This window comes from Nycticebus coucang, chromosome 21 (genome assembly GCF_027406575.1).
Source record: "Nycticebus coucang isolate mNycCou1 chromosome 21, mNycCou1.pri, whole genome shotgun sequence".
NCBI classification, from domain to species: Eukaryota; Metazoa; Chordata; class Mammalia; order Primates; family Lorisidae; genus Nycticebus; species Nycticebus coucang.
Window position 1 is genome coordinate 13,427,177 of NC_069800.1, and position 17,726 is coordinate 13,444,902.

General features: G+C 39.8%; 1 protein-coding gene across 10 annotated transcripts in view; it reads right to left on the minus strand.

Moving 5' to 3' along the window:
* Positions 1–17,726, minus strand: part of KIZ (kizuna centrosomal protein) — a 153,209-nt gene that overhangs the window by 16,933 nt on the left and 118,550 nt on the right. For 8 of the 10 annotated variants that reach the window (XR_008376530.1, XR_008376531.1, XM_053574108.1 and 5 more), the window contains 2 exons: positions 10,569–10,728; positions 8,810–8,875 (listed from right to left, as the gene is read on the minus strand). Coding sequence is in view for 8 of the 10 variants with exons in the window: in XM_053574108.1 (XP_053430083.1) it covers positions 8,810–8,875; positions 10,569–10,728 (226 nt within the window). In the remaining 2 variants the exon portion in view is untranslated. The remainder of the gene's footprint in view (positions 1–8,809; positions 8,876–10,568; positions 10,729–17,726) is intronic. The other 2 variants (XM_053574110.1, XM_053574106.1) reach the window with 1 other exon arrangement.

The following is a 17,726-nucleotide window of genomic DNA, read 5'->3' on the forward strand; positions in this document are numbered from 1 at the left end:
CCTCAAACTCTTGGGCTTAAGCAATTCTCTTGTGCCAGCCTCCCAAGCAGCTGGGACTACAGGTGCCCACCACAATACCTGGCTATTTTTTGGTTGTAGTTGTCATTGTTGTTTGGCAGGCCCGGATTCAAACCCGGATTCGAACCTGCCATCCCCGGTGTATGTGGCTGGCGCCCTAGTCGCTAAGCTACAGGTGCTGAGCCTAAGCCACTACTTTTTAATGTTGTTAGATTATGAAACAAGTTGGGGGCATTGGAACTAGTATTTTGAAAAATTAGTGAGGAAAACACAAGATACAGTGCATGTAAAAAGAAAAAGTGCTGTTTCGTGTAACATATAGACGTGTGAGTGAGCATGAGCTGAGTTGGAAAGTGTTCCTAGTGAGGTTGGCCCCACCGACCCAGGATGCCTCTGACAAGATGGTATTGCAACACCCCCTAGCTCATCCTAACATCCATGTTTCTCCGGATGTGCTATAAAGTAATTGTGAGAGAAGGAATATATTAACAAAATCAAAGACAGAGTGTAAAAATAAAGAATCACTATAGAAGAAGTGAAAATGTCCTGTTTTAGTTTATAAAAATTAATCAAAGTTTTCCAGGAGGCCAGGCGCGGTGGCTCACACCACGCCACTCTCCCATCACTCTGGGAAGCCGAAGCAGGTGGATTGCCTGAGTTCACGAGTTCGACACCAGCCTGAGCTAGAGTGAAATAGGCATTGTGGTGGGTGCCTGTAGCCCCAGCTACTCTTGTGGCTGAGGCAAGAGGATCACTTTAGCCCAAGAGTTTGAAGTTACTATGAGCTATGACGCCACGGCATTCATAGCTCACTTTCTTGCCTCTCACTCAGGGGCAAGAAAGTGAGAGTCTGCCTCAAAACAAACAAACAAACAAAAAAGCCCAAAACAACAACAAAAAAAACACCAAAAAAAAAAAAAGTTTTTCAGCTTTTAGAATACAAGTCCAGAGCTTCATGATTATATGCTATTTCTGCATTCAGTTAAACTTATTTGACTAATGAAAAATAGCAAAGACAAAAAACTAAAAAAGAAGAACAAAAATGCAGCTTCTTGATAAAGGCTCCTGGCTACTGGTGGCTGGAGCTGCGGTTTGCATTTCCTCTTGACATTACGTTAAGGTAAATCCTTTGACTCCAGGGAGACAGCTCTCCTGCTTTCTCAGAAATCAAGAAAACATGTACATGTCATTGACTTTTAAGAGGGGATTTTTGTGAGGAACACTGAGTTAGTAGATAGTTTTAGATTTGGGGGATTAAGTGTTCTGTTCAAATACAAGACAGAACGGATACTATTGCTGGTTTGAGTTAACCAACAAGGGAGAGAATTACCAATGTGAAATGAATTCACTTTTTACCAAGGGACCATTTTAATACTCTGAAAAAGATGAGCCTTTTCCATGTTCTACCACTTTCTATCTTAGTCTCCCTCCTTTCCTTCTCAGTGAACTTGGGCTCTGTAATGGGCTTTCCCTTCAAGATCCTGAGTGTGCTTTCAGCTGATGAAAAGTCTTAGAGATGGCTTACTCTCCCGCCCCATTCAGCCAGAGACCAATCCCTTTCCAACCATACCTTCTGAGGTTCTTCTCTAAGCAGAAAGTCACTAAAACCCACTGGAAATTGTTTTTTTTTTTTTTTTTTTTTGCGGTTTTTGGCCGGGGCTGTGTTTGAACCTGCCACCTCTGGCATATGGGGCTGGCACTCTACTCCTTTGAGCCACAGGCGCCGCCCCCCACTGGAAAAATTTTATCTGGGAATCAGCTGCCCTGGCCTCAGTAACAAAGGACTGGTTAAATAGGGCTGAGGACTGCTGGGCACAATGCTCACCCCCAACCCCAGCGTGTGCTTCCTTTAATGGTTTAAGGGCAAAGTGAAATTTACAAGGTATAAGTATTAAGTGCATTCACTTGGAGGGACGCAACTGAGGCAGGACTAGAGACATCAAACAAGCCAGAGAGGGTGGAGCCGCCAGAACTGCGGCCATCTGACAGCCGGATGGATGTCTGTACTAAGGATCAGATGCATTAGAACTGGAGTTGTTCTTCCCATGGCACACATTACACTCTTATTTTAGTCAAATTGCTGCACAAAACAACATATGAACGACTGCAAAATGACCCACATAGGAAAAATCAATTAATAAGATTTGGTTAAAAAAAAAAAAAGAAAAACAACTTCGGGGAGGTTAAAGCAAACACAGCCTGCAGAGAAACTAGGCTGGAGATAGGGAGCGTTCAAGGACATAGATACTGCAAATAGACTGGACAGGGTGGAGGCTGTGGATGCAGATGCCTCTGGGACGAAGTATGTACCACAAATAAGTGACTCTTGACCAGGTGGACGCCTTGGGCAGAGCCAGCCCTGGGGCAGGATAGAAAGCACACGCCATGTCCACAGCAGACAAGTGTCCCTTGGATGCAGCCAACTGCTGCCAGAGGGGAAGGCAGGCCTATTCTTGCAAGACTGCTGCCTTTTCTTTCTCTTTTAAGTAAAACACTGCACTGTCCAAACAGGACATTATGTGTAATCTTGAAACCAGAGAGTAGTGAGAAATTTTTTGTGTTCATTGAAAGTGGCACAAGAACACATAGGGAAACCTGCAGCCAAAGGATCCAAGCTAGAAGTTAGGAAAAGACTTTTCTTTGAAAAGCTTGAGACCCGGGAACATGTCATCCAGGGAGGCTACAAGAGCTAGCAAAGGTTTAAAATAGCTGTCTGTATCAGTGGACCAGGTTTCAGACTCTTTGGAGGGAACAGAGCAAGTATTTTTTGCTAGGAGTTCTTAAATAATTCAACAGCCTGGACTTGACCAGGATGCCAATGTCAGGAAGCCAAAGGGTAAAGCTACGGGCTTGAGGTGTATGGCAACTCAGGCCCAGGTGTTCTTGAAAGGAAGACAGATGGTAAAGAATCAAGTAGTTAAAAGCTATACTGTGCTGCCTCGCAAATTCACAGCTGCTGTGAATGAACAAAGGAGTAAAAGTAAAAATCTACAAGTTCAAGTTAGCCCATTATAAATGATGCAGGGACAAGGTTCACAGATTTCCAAATGTGAAATGAAATGTGGGAAAAGAATTTAGTTTTTTTCAACTATAAGTAAAGTGTAAGTCTGCCAATTTGAGGACTAAGTGGTCACTTAGGCTTAATACTTAATACTTAAGTATCTCCCCGAAGACTTAATACTTCAGGGAGATACTTCCTCCCAGTAGTAAAGCTAAACTCTCAAAAAATACTGAGTAGTGAAAATGAATAGATAAAATATTCTCAAGAATACAATGATTTTCAGCTGGAATGTGCTGGTACACACAAACAAATACACATGCATGCTGAAGCTTTTGGTTCTGAATTTCTCAGTCAAGTATCTATTTATATACTCCAATCTGTGTCAAGATTTAGATTAAAAAGGTAGAAAATATCACAGTTTAAAACATAAAATAAGACAAGGGGTTCCATCCCATGCAGTATCTAGCTCTGGGAGGTTAAATTCTATCCTATTAATTCCAGACTGATGACATAATGAGATAAATATGCTTTTCCCTACTTTGTTACACAAGCTGCCTGAACCCAATCATCTATCTTCCTGCAAAGTGCTAAAGGATCACTGAGACTGTTTTTTTTCTTTTTGATATGCATTTTGTGTCCAGAAAATAGGAACAGCTAGAGAAAGAAAGTGAAAACGTGCTGGATAAAGGGAGGTAGGGAAGAGATGCTGAGGAGAGGAGAAAGAAAAAGCCTCAACTTCTTATCTTTTATTCTCTTTTATATGCAAATGTACACCTGCTATAACACTTCTAAATCTACAATAAAAAGAAAATATCTGATGAACAAGTGCTTTTAACAACCCATTACAAGAGTCAGATAAATGGTGGTTCACCAGCCTCTAAGGGGTGTCTCCAAGGCAGGGAATCTGCCCATTGCTTTTGCAGAAATCTTCAATGAAAAAAAAGAAGAGTTGGGCAAGGAAAAGGAATAACAAAGAGAGATGCAAACAATAATATCACTACAGCTAGAAAAAAACAACCTTGAACTGACAAAGAACTGGGCATCTTCAAGTTAGGAAGGATAATTACTATTCCTATATGAAGAGTGCAGAAATTTAAAAATGGAATTTGAAAAATATTTTCTGCCCACTGAGTTTCCCAGTGCCATTACTTTTCATGTATTTCTATACCTATCTGAGTTTTTTTCACATTATACTACATTTGTTGCTGAGACTGCAAACTCAGTTATTTTTGAAAAACAGAATAAAAACTGTGGACGATAGTTCTTAAATTAACTGATAAGATAAATATTATCATTGTAAATTCAGAAATCATTTGCCCAGTAATCTGTTCAAATAAAAACAGGATATAGGTGCTTTTGTAATTCTGAAAATACAAAAAAGTTATCTATAAAAAGGCAAGTCTGGCGGTGCCCATACCTCAGTGGGTAGGGCGCTGGCCATAGGGCTGGTCGGTTCGAACCCAGCCTGGGCTTGCTAAAACAAAAAAATAGCTGGGTGTTGCGGTGGGCACCTGTAGTCCCAGCTACTCAGGAGGCTGAGGCAAGAGAATCGCTTGAGCCCGGGAGTTTCAGGTTGCTGTGAGCTGCCATGCCACAGCATTCTACCAGGGGTAACAAAGTCAGACTCTGTCTCAATTAAAAAAAAAAAAAGAAAGAAAAGAAAAAGGCAAGTCTATGCAAATATGACACACAGGTTTAGATCAATCACCAGAATCTTTTTTCATGTTCAGATTTCCTGTAACAAACTCCACTCTACTAGTAGATCTGGACCTGTAAATCCATTGTCAAGGTTGCTCTCTGCATGCTCAGGGAGAGGGCTGAGGCTTGAGAAGAGAAGGAGTTTCCCGGGGCTGCTTCAGAAAACTGAGATAGTCTCAATTTCTATGGGGCAACTCAACAAATAAAGCTGAAAATAAACACAAGTAACTGACCTTTAACAAATGTTCCAAAATGAACTGAAACAGTTTGCTGGTATTACTTCCCACATAAATTTATAACTACAGTGCTTGCCACTTAACAGTGTTCAATCTTGGGAGCTGAATTTTCAACTCTTGAACTTGTGGAACCTTTGACTTTTCAAAGCTTAAACAATCTTGATCAGAAAGCTGTATTTTATTGGTCTAGTTATTTTTTTAAAAAGCACTATTTTTATCAGTTTTAACTCAATGACCTATATAATGAGAAGAACCTAGCGCTCTGGGAGGATCATCTGATGTCTGGAGTTTTAAGACCAACTTAGCAAGAGTGAGACCCCTGTCTCTACAAAAAAATAGGAAAATTAGCTGGCGTAGTGATAGTGCCTGTAGTCCCAGCTACTTGAGAGGCTGAGGCAGGAAGACTGAGCCCAGGACTTTCAGGTTGCAGCAGTGAGCTTTGATGACACCATTGCACTCTAGCCAGGGCAACAGAACAAGATTCTGTCTTCCCCTGCCCCCCCCAAAAAAAGAAAACTAACAAAAAAAACAGGATGTCTTTATCATTAAGTAGTAGTACCCTGTTTCCCTGAAAATAAGACAGTGTCTTATATTAAGGTTTGCTCCCAAAGATGCGCTAGGTCTTATTTTCAGGGGACGTCTTATCTTTCCTGTAAGTAGGTCTTATTTTCGGGGAAACAGGGTAGGACTATATAGTAGTACCAGGAATAATTATTGTATAAGATAAATTGCATGATAAAAACACAAAATATGAAGAAAGCCCTGCTCACCACCTGTAGCTTCTTGCCCCTTCCAAATGAACCTCAGAGTGTGACTTAATTTTGGAAATAGGTTCTTTGCAGATGTGTTCGTTAAGGGTTTCAAGATGAAATCATTCTGCATTGTGTAATACTGTGGGCCCTAGATCCAATGGCTGGTATCCTTATAAGGAACACAGATACAGAAAAGCAAGCAATGCAAAGATGGAGGCAGAGACTGCAGTGACGCTAGCACAAGCCAAGAGCCAGCAGAAGCTGGGAAAGGCAAGAAAGGAGTTTCCTCTGGAGCCTTCAGAGGAAGCACAACCCTGGTGACACCGTTATTCCAGACTTGGAGCATCCAGAACTGTGGGAGAATAAGCCTCTGTGGTTTCATGATACTTTGCTACAACAGCCCTAGGAAAATAATACAACCCAGACCCCTAATTTTAATATCTAAAGCCTGACCTTTTTTTCTTTCAAGTTGAGTGTCCTGTGCAAAATAAGGGGGCTGTACAACATGATGAACAAGGGCTCTTTTAGCTTTGAGATCCCTGCTCTGTAGTTCTCAAGCCTAAGAAGTCACCTATATGTGTTATAAAACAGTTATGCCTGTGTCCCCCATCCCCTGAGATTCTGATATAATTGACCAAGGTTGGCTAGGGCATGGATCTATTTTAAATCTCCACATGAGATTCTACTGTACAACCACTGTGAAGAATTTCTCTCGGCACTTAGGAGTTTATTTCTTTGAATGCAGAAGCATGCAGTCAACAGCACCTTTTCAGAAAGGTGTTCCTTTTTATTCTTTCATGGTCATGTTAAATAAATACCAACACCCTGTACTGTAGTAATGATGCTTGGCTACTGCAAACAGCAGGTCGCAGGCCCCATCATGAAGACAGGGCTATGTGGGCGGCAATGGACCACCTGGGTGCAGAAGCATATCATGGTTTCTTTGGTTCTGCACAAATTCCCCAATGGTTCCCTGTCCCAGGCTCAGCAGGTAACACATCCTTACTGATTCTTGTTAGGAAAGTACTTCAGGATAGAAGAAGTGAAGCATGCGTGTTCTTAAGTAAGGTCCCAGGACTGAAGGTGTTATGCCACTATACTTCGATAGCTCAAAGTTGTCACTGCAATTTTTTTCTCCCAGGACAAATCTAGTCACCAATGACAACCTAGCCACTGTATATTTCTAGCTCTTTTGTGAGCTAGATGTAAAACTCAAGCAATATTTTGGGAAGCACTGCTCAGAGCTCCAAGTAGCACCTTCTACATCTTTGCTGACTTCCCAGAAAGATTCTAAATGGATGCCTTGGTATGACCTTTGGTATTTCAGCTTGCCAAAGAATATCAGTGAGGAGCGGCACAGTCAGGCAACCACTTTCAACACAGCTTGACCAAGAGAATCGGTGTCAAAAGAATGAGAGGCTGAATGGACATTCTTAGAGGCTTAATCCTCTTGAGATAAAAGCCGAGAGCCCTTTTCACATGGAGCTTAAGGAGACTGGTTTTGCCGGGATGGGCACGTGGGGTGGGAAAGTATTGGTGAAGTGAATGACTGAAAGAGATAGTATTCTGGCCTGAATCAATAAACAGTTAAGGAAATTCCTTAATATTTCCATTTTAATTCATTTACTTGACAAATTAAGTGCCTACCGTGTGCCAGATACTGTGTTAGGTACTAGATTTTTATGATATTTAGCACAAGCTGCATCATTTGTTAAAACTAACGCTTGCTTAACGCTGAAAATGAAGTTAGTGTGAATACAAATGAAATTGCCAATGCAAGGAATTTCACTTTGGAGATACATGCAAAGGGAGACTTTCTCTCAAAATCTAGATAAGCATCACTTTCCTCCTGGCCTATGTAACACTAAAACACTGACCTGAGTATCCTACCATTTAAACATGGTCTCAGAGGCCTAAGTATGCCCAGGCTTGCTTCACTTTATATAAAGCTAACCTCTTGGTAAAATCCATACTTGGAAATCGTTGCCAGTAGCCCATTTCTCTAGGCCTGGCCCAAGAGAAAGGAAAGGTATGGCTTTGTTCATCATTGCCCTCAAAAGCATTCAAGCAAAGCTCATCTTCTGTTGTAATATACACTAATGTTTAACTGACCCAGACATCCTGATGTAGTTGCCTTTCTGGCAAAATAGAAGCAGCAGCGTTGTGGAATGGAAGGAGTTCAGAGCTCAAATCCTAAAGTTTGTGTTCACTTCAAGATCTAACACACAAGCTGTGTGGCCTTGAGTTCATCATAAAAACATAAATTTAAATAATTAATCATCGTATCATGAATTGTGTTGCCACAACAGCAAGCCATTCTTTTTTGCTTATAAACAAAAACAAGAGTACAACATATGCAGATGCATGCCTCAGTACCTCGGTGCAATGGTGCACTTAACTTATATAAATGTTTAAAGTTAGACCTTTGAATTTATAATGAAGCTGTACACCACATTACAAAATAAGGTACTAGTAAATTTATATGTATTACAAATAGAACTCTGTTCAGCATACTAATCGTTTTTCTATTGTTATGTTAAAACTAAAGAATATAATGGTATCATTCAGATTCTATTTAAATAAGCCTAATATATGTGTAGAAACCTTGATATGTGTTGATAAAGCCTGATTGGTATTATTTTTAAATTATCAGACTTGGTAACTGGGGTACAAAGAAGTCTCCTGTCAGACGTACAAACAGCTGACACATTTTTTCCCTGTTATTATTTTAAGGATCCACACTCAGTTACTATAGGAAAGAAAAGAGTAAAATCAGAAACATTCACAGGTTGCCATATAGTGACCAGGCATTCCTCTTGGAGATGGACATTTTCACATAGACACAGGCACAGAAGGGTCAAGGATGCTTACAGTGTAAACGTGTAATACCATGATGAAGGATTCAATAGACACCATTACTTTCCACCGCAGCTTATGTTAGCAAGAGTGCATGTTCTGCTCTTATGGTGAATCTCCTGCTCTCCAGCATGTAGATAGCTGAACACTTGCTCTTCGCAGGGTCCACAAACCACTGACCTAGTAAGTTCTTATTATATAATAAGGCTAAGTCCTCCCTTGAAACTCTTAAGCACCCACAGCTTTACCTGTGATGGGGATCTTTGCTGAAATGTTTTCTTCCTTGCTTTTGTCTCCACAGCCATTTGAAACGTCTAAAAATTGAACACATAATAAAAATGTCTTTCAAAATTAAGGAACACACATTCAGGTTGTTTGATCCTGAATGTGAAAAAAAAAAAGAAGAAAAGAAACAAAGTTAAGGAACAGATCTTTGTTTGGGTTTTTAAACTAACATTCTCTTTTATTTTCACAGCCTTCCTGCCTCATTTTTTTTTTTGGTTAGTTTCTTATCTGAAATAATACTGTTCCTAAAAGAAAATCTATTCTAAAATTAAGGTATCTAGGCTTGGCGCCTGTAGCACAGTGGTTATGGTGGCTGCCACGTACACTGAGGGTGGCGGGTTTGAACTTGGCCCAGACCAGCTAAATAACAATGACAACTGCAACAAAAAATAGCTGGGCATTGTGGTTGGGTGCCTGTAGTCCAAGCTACTTGGAAGGCTGAGGCAACAGAATTGCTTAAGCCCAAGAGTGTGAGGTTGCTGTGAGCTGTGACATTCTAGCGGGGGTGACATAGTGAGACTCTGTCTCAAATAAATAAAAATAAAACTAAGGTATCTCTGTTGCTTTCAGGCAAAATAATTTAGCCTGACATCTATCAAGTTTAGGTAGGACTTAAAAGAAGTGAGCCTCAAATCCTGCACATGTATACTGACCTAAGCAACTCACAGCTGTCCTATAAATACCACGAAAGCCGTTTACTAGTATGTCTTAGCAGTAATGCTAAAATAATCATAATTTCTGGGTAATAAAAATAGGCTATTAAATTTTGGGGTCATAAATTCATTGATTCTTAATTATCTGTTTATATTTTAATAAAGTTCTAACTGAAAGGCATGTTTAAAATAAGTAAACTTTATTAAATGATATCAAAAAACTTCATAGTACTTTATAGAATCATTTTATTTTACTTTATTTTATTTATTGTTGGGGATTCATTGAGGGTACAATAAGCCAGGTTACACTGATTGCATTTGTTAGGTAAAGTCCCCATTTTATTTGTTTTTTTTGAGACAGAGTCTTTGTCACCCTGAGTAGAGTGCCATGGTGTCATCATAGCTTATAGCAACCTCAAACTCTTGGGCTTGAGCAAGCCTCTTGCCTCAGTGTCCCATGTAGCTGGGACTACAGGCTCCCTCCACTGTGCCAGCTACAACCCTCGGCTAGTTTTTTTTTTTCTGCTATTAGTAGAGATGGGGTCTTGTTCTTATTCAGGCTGGTCTCTAACTCCTGAGCTCAAGCAATCCACCTGCCTTGGCCTCCCACAGTGTTGAGATTACAGGTGTGAGCCACTGCACCTGGCCTAGGAATAATTTTAATAGAGTCATCTTCATCTTCGTGGGATTGAAATTATCTATTGCCAAGTGATTAGTTTTTGTTTATTAGTCTTAACTTATAAACACATTTATTTTGTTAGAAATTCAATAGAACTACAGTCCTACAGTTAGGGTTTCCCATTCCTATTAGACTAAAGGAGAACATATATACTTACCAAAGGTGGTATATAACAAAAAAACACACCACACTTATTAAAATCAGAGGTATTTTCTAGTCGGTGTTATTTTAAAGGTGTGGTGGTATATAACAAAAAACACACCACGCTTATTAAAATCAGAGGTATTTTCTAGTCGGTGTTATTTTAAAGGTGTATCTTGAGAAAGAGGATGTCACACTGACATCTGAATGCCTTTTTTGCTGTAGACGGACCGTTTTGACAATAGTTACCTTGTTCCCTTGTAGGAACACTGTTCAGCCTCACGGCAGGTTTGGCTTCCTTTACCTCACTGTTGTCATTCAGAATGGACAGCAAGCTGCAAGATGATTCATTACTGAGAACAGTCGACCTATCTTCACATTCTTCTGTAAGGGCTTTTTTCAATAGAGCCTGCAGTGTTTCAAAGAGAATACAAGAAATAAAAACAAACTGTAGTCATATACCCCTTGGTCACAAAAATCCTGCCTTTAAATATAATTTTAGGGTAAGCTTTATTTAGGATTTAATTTGCTTCCTGACATTTACATAAAATTAAAATGCCATAAGATAAAATAACATCTGGTTATTTTCCAGCATAATTTAATTATTTCCAATAATTTACCCTCATAAATAATATTTTTTTGAGGACTAAAGCTTATGCAATGCAGAAGTGTTCTCCTCCTATGGCGTATATATATATATGAGACGTGACTACCTCTGTTAATCTGTGCTGGTTTAGTCTCCCTTTGATATATATAAAGTCAGACACACACACCTTCTTCTTGAAGGAAAAAGTTATTCTTTCATTGCATGGATCTTGTTTTCCAGGTATTTAAGACAGATTTGGTTTGGACTGAGACAGAGATCTGGAAAAATGTGACCTTACAATATCACCATCCTCCTGGAAATGACCCTGAACTTCCCTCAAATGGAAAGATTATAGAAAAATTTGTGGCTGAGGAGGATGCACTGAGCAGGAAGGTAACTTTTCTTATTCCAAATCCTAATCTTCAACCAAGGATAAGACAGTCTGCACTTTGCCTGAAGTCTGCTGGAGAGCTGGGGAAACTCACAATAACCTGCCTATTTTTTTCCCAAAGGGCCAATAGACTGTCTTTCCTGTATTACCCCATGTGTCCTGGGCAAGGAGAACGACACAGATTTTTATCACAGCCAACATGATAGGTAGAAAAAAAAGTGGCAGTTAACAGGACCTGCATCATGTTTAATTTCTAAGCAGCACTTTTCCTTCCCAAATAAAATATGCTAGTGACAAGAGTTACACTTAGAGTAGACAACCACTGCTCACATCTTCCTGCTCCAGAGGGCACATTTCTCTTTCACTTCCTACTAAGAAGTGGTGATTTGTCCAGGTAGAGAGGAAACCTTGGTAATGGTAGGGATCTTTTATTGCTATCTGACAGTGACAGTAAAACAGGACAGTGTCCAACCTGTGGGAAATGAACACGAAACATTATAAATTAATATGAAGAGCAGAATTGTACAAAGCCTCTTGGGTCATCTTTAGTCTAAGAGCAAAGTGGTAACGATGTACTTATCCAGTGAACAAGAGGGAAATAATAACCTTTCCTAACATGGAAGAAATAAAGAAGCTGGGACAGGGAGCAGCAGAGCCTGGAAGATCTAGTCTTGCACGTTTGGCTTTTAAGACACTTCAATGTAACTCTCTTTGGCCCTGACATTGGTAGGATTGGCTGGCTTTTGAGACCTACGGCCTATCCTAAGAGGTGGAGCAGTTGATTTGGGGGAATTTAAGGAATTCTAATCTCCTTGGCCAAAGAACTTGATGTCAAGTTAGCCTTGCAGCTAATACCTTTCTGTGGCCCAGCTCTAGTGACCAGGGGCTTTTCTCTAAACTAGACCCTGACTGTACTGCAGTTGTGGTAACTGTTGGGATGACCTGCTCAGTACCCATTTCTGAAGATTACAGAGGTTTGGCCTAGGCCATGGTTGCTTCCTGTCACTAGCCACCGCACTGCACATGGTTCTAGAATTTGGCCAAGAAAAGTGGGGTGAAATATAGATAGAACTTCCTTGCACTGCCATCTGTCAATTATCAGTGTGCTCTCTGGACTGTCTGGGGGTGTTTCTACCCATCCTGACCTAGTCTGTTTGTGCTCAATAATCCTGGATATATGAAAAGTATTTTAAATTATGAACCAAAATAACTAGCTCAAAACCTGTAATGAAAAATCTAATCTACTTTTTCTGAGATTTAAAATAATCCATACCTTCTCAACGAGCCTCAAATATGCATATCTACATTATATTATCTTATGCAGTAGCTATAATTAAAAGTCTTTTGACATGCCCTCATAATGGCCACTGTCTTAACACACAAAATAAAATGGTTAAAGGAATAAAGTTTTCCTTTAACTTTTTTTTTTTTTTTACTGTAGAATTTGCAGACAATGGAAAGAGCCATAAGTTTTTAACAAATAATTGTTTAAATAATAAACAATTTTATCATTCCTTTCTCTCCTGGATGCTGTAACTGTTTTGGAATAGCAATGACTCCATTACTTCTCACTGTTCTTCCAACAGTGACACCGTTGATCTCACTGCTTTACCCTTTCATAGCAGACTCTCTTTTTTGCTTTAGTTGGCTTCCAACTGGGCTTCAAAAGTACACTGTGCCGGGTGTGGTGGCTCACACCTGTAATCCCAGCACTCTGGCAGGCTGAGGTGGGTGGATTGCCTGAGCGAACGAGTTCCAGAGCAGCCTGAGCAAGAGCAAGACCCTGTCTCTAAAAACAGCCAGGCATTGTGGTGGGTGTCTGTAGTCCAAGCTACTCAGGAGGCTGAGACAAGTGAATTGCTTGAGCCCAAGAGTTTGAGGTTGCTGTGAGCTATGATGCTATGGCATTCTACCAAGTGTGGCAAAGTGAGACTCTGTCTCAAAAAAAAAAAAAAAAAAATATATATATATATACATACACACTGAATAAAGTGCTATAATAAGATTGAAAACAGAGGAGGAGGAGAGCCTGCAGCATCTATGGTCATGGTGGCCTTGATGGGAAAGTGTGGCCCATAGATGGGCCAGGGTGGGAAGGGCTGCAGTGCCTGTGGACTGACTTCGCCCCTTCCTGCCTCACTCAGCCTGCTCCCTTCAGTGACCTTTGCACATTCCAGCTTCCCATGCGCCTACTGCCTGGAATCCAACCTCAGCTGTCGGTCGGGCTCTCCAGCCTCTTGTCTGCCACATATGGTATCTTCCTCTTCCCCACCAGCACAACTAAGTCACATATAAAGATGTCCCAATTAAAAAACAGTATTTGTTCCCAAAGCAATCTACCTATTCAATGCCATTCCTATCAAAATACCAACATCGTACTTTCAAGATTTGGAAAAAATGATTCTGCATTTTGTATGGAACCAGAAAAAACCCCGTATAGCTAAGGCAGTTCTTAGTAATAAAAACAAAGCTGGGGGCATCAGCATACCAGATTTTAGTCTGTACTACAAAGCCGTAGTGGTCAAGACAGCATGGTACTGGCACAAAAACAGAGACATAGACACTTGGAATCGAATAGAAAACCAAGAAATGAAACTAACATCTTACAACCACCTAATCTTCGATAAACCAAACAAGAACACACCTTGGCGGAAAGACTCCCTATTCAATAAATGGTGTTGGGAGAACTGGATGTCTACATGTAAAAGACTGAAACTGGACCCACACCTTTCCCCACTCACAAAAATTGATTCCAGATGGATAAAGGACTTAAATTTAAGGCATGAAACAATTAAAAATCCTCAAAGAAAGCATAGGAAAAACACTGGAAGATATTGGCCTGGGGAAAGACTTCATGAAGAAGACTGCCATGGCAATTACAACAACAAAAATAAACAAATGGCACTTCATTAAACTGAAAAACTTCTCTACAGCTAAGGAGACAACAACCAAAGCAAAGAGACAACCTACACAATGAGAAAGGATATTTGCATATTTTCAATCAAAAGCTTGATAACTAGAATCTATAGAGAACTCAAATTAATCCACATGAAAAAAGCCAACAATCCCATATATCAATGGGCAAGAGACATGAATAGAACTTTCTCTAAAGACAGACGAATGGCTAACAAACACATGAAAAAATGTTCATCATCTCTATGTATTAGAGAAATGCAAATCAAAACAACCCTGAGATATCATCTAACCACAGTGAGAATGGCCCACATCACAAAATCTCAAAACTGCAGATGCTAGCAGGAGAGAAGGGAACACTTTTACACTGCTGGTGGGACTGCAAACTAGTACAACCTTTCTGGAAGGAAGTATGGAGAAACCTCAAAGCACTCAACCTAGACCTCCCATTTGATCCTGCAATCCCATTACTGGGCATCTACCCAGAAGGAAAAAAATCCTTTTATCATAAGGACACTTGTACTAGACTGTATACTGCAGCTCAATTTACAATCGCCAAAATGTGGAAACAGCCTAAATGCCCACCAACCCAGGAATGGATTAACAAGCTGTGGTATATGTATACCATGGAATTCTATTCAGTTATTAAAAAAAATGGAGACTTTACATCCTTCGTATTAACCTGGATGGAAGTGGAAGACATTATTCTTAGTAAAGCATCACAAGAATGGAGAAGCATGAATCCTATGTACTCAATTTTGATATGAGGACAATTAATGACAATTAAGGTTGTGGGGTGGGGGAGGAAAAGCAGCAAGAGGGACGGGGGGGGGTGGGCCTTGGTGTGTGTCACACTTTATGGGGGCAAGACATGATTGCAAGAGGGACTTTGCCTAATAATTGCAATCAGTAACCTGGCTTATTGTTCCCTCAATGAATCCCCAACAATAAAAAAATATATACATAAAAAAAACATAAAAAAAAAAAAAAAACAGTACTTGAAGAAAAAATAATACCACAAACACCTTTCTATTAAGTCCTGTATGCTAGATAAGAATATTCCCACAGCTACTAATTCTGTCCTGGGCCCTCTTTTCCAAGGTGAGGCAGGTAACTTGGTAGGTACGCTGTATACCAATTTAATTTACTTCATATACAGATGCTACTACTTGTGACTACTTCCTAATAAACCCATTGTAAGTTGAAAATATCATTAAGTCAGAAATGCGTTCAATCTATCATGGCTTAGCCTTGCCTACCTTAAACTGCTCAGGCAACTTACATTAACTTACAGTTGGGAAAAAGCATCCAAAACTAAGCATATTTTATAATAAAGTATTGAATACCTCATGTAATTTATTGAATACTATCCTTAAAGTATGTTTTCTTCATCATCATAAAGTCAAAAAATCATAAGTTGAACACTGTAAGTTGGGGCCTGTCTATCTTTTATCCCATTTATCTTCATTACTCAATTCTCATCTCCAGGATTTCTTACCTTTTTTTAATAGAAATGTTTGTAAAAAGACTTATCTTTTAAGACCATTCTATAGCTAATTTCTCAAAGATAAGTTTTCATACAATATGAGAATGGCTGGTTAGCTTTATTCCACTGAACCACGGGGCCAACAAAGATAGTGGCAGACCTGCCCATGGGCATCATCCGTGAAGGAATCCACTCTGCCGGTCCCTAACAGACAGGGAAAAATGAAGAGCAAGGACTCATGCAGGAGTCAGCTTCTGGCTCAGCGCCTGTAGTACAGTGGTTGTGGCGCTAGCTGCATACACCAAGGGTGGAGGGTTTGAACCCAGCCTGGGCCAGCTAAACAACAGTGACAACCAAAACAAAAAATAACTGCACATTGTGGTGGGCACCTATAGTCCCAGCTACTTGGGAGGCTGAGGCAAGAGTTCCTTAAGCCCAGGAGTTTGAGGTTGCTGTGAGATGTGACACCACGGCATTCTACCAAGGGCCACAGAATGAGTATCTGTCTCAAAAAAAAAAAAAAAAAAAGAAAAGAAAAAAAGTCAGCTTCTGACAGGGACTGGTCGTAGGCAAAAGCAACTTCTTCAGAGTCAGGGAAAAAATGTATAACACAGTCTCAAAATGTATTTTGCAGATATCCCCACAAAGGTATGTTTTTAAGGAAAACCCCAATTTGAAGGAGCTTGCAGTCTGAGACTAACCACACTAACCCATACCTGCAAAGGGATAAAAGCCCAGAGAAGAGTTAACAGGTTGCCTCATACATCTCATGCAGGGCTGAGTGGGCTCTGCAAAGTGAAGCTTATTCTCTGAAAAATATCACCAGGCAATAATTTTACCATGAGCCTCTGATAATGCTTATGAATGGACTGTGCCTGAGATTTATTTAACTTATCTGTTGCTAATAAAGGCTCTCTGTGAATTATACACATTTAGAACCTAAGAAGGAAAACTGGAAATTATTTCACTGTTCTCTGCAGTCTGAAGCCTAAGTTAGTAACAGCAAAATAGTCTCTCACTTTTCAGTCTTCCCAGGAACCAGGAGAAAGAGAATGGAAATTAAATGCCAGGGTGCACACTATTTGCATAATGACTGACATTGATACCTCCATGTTTCAGATCTTATGACAGATAAATTGTTCTAAGAATTATACTTAGTTCTATTCCCAGAATTATTTGCTCAATTGTACTAGATTTTTTCTGGAAGTTCGGCTTAAATATGAATCCTACTATGTTTAGGCCCCTGAGTTATCTAGGTTAACTCTTTGTTGTTGTTGAGACAGAGTTCTACTTTGTTACCCTGTAGTGTGCCATAGCATCATAGCTCACAGCAAACTCAAACTCTTGGGCACAAGAGATCCCCTTGCCTCCGCTTCCCACATAGCTGGGAGGAGTACAGGAGCCCACCACAAGTTCTGGCTATTTTTTAGAGATGGGGTCTTGTTCTTGTCAGGCTGGTTTCAAACTCCTGAGCTAAGGTGATCCACCTACCTTGGCCTCCCAAAGTGCTGGGATTATAGGTGTGAGCCACTGCGCCTAGGTCCCTATCTAGGCTAACTCTTACTTTATATCCAGAAACTTATCAATTGTGATATTCAATGCATAAATATATGGAGATATTAATAGAAAAAATATTGTGTCCAAAACACTACTAAGAAAAATAAAAGGCAAAAATCAAACTGCTAATAATATTGCAACAAAATCTACAAATTTATACAAAAAAAGTTCTTGCAAGTCAATAAGAAAAAATATTACTAATATAATACAGAAAGAAGCAAAGAACATGAATTGGGAAATTATAGAAGAAGAAATACAAATGGCTCACAAATAGTAAGGAAAAATTTGACCTCAGTTGTAATAAAAAGGTCAAATGAACAAAAATCTTGAATGTAATTTTCACCTCTCAAATTGGTGCCAAAAAAAGTTGATAGTATCTAGTTTCATTAAGAACTCAGACAGATGGTATTTCCATCCATTACTGGTAACTCTGATGACCCTTCCAGAGTGAGATCCGGCAGTGTGTAGCAAAAG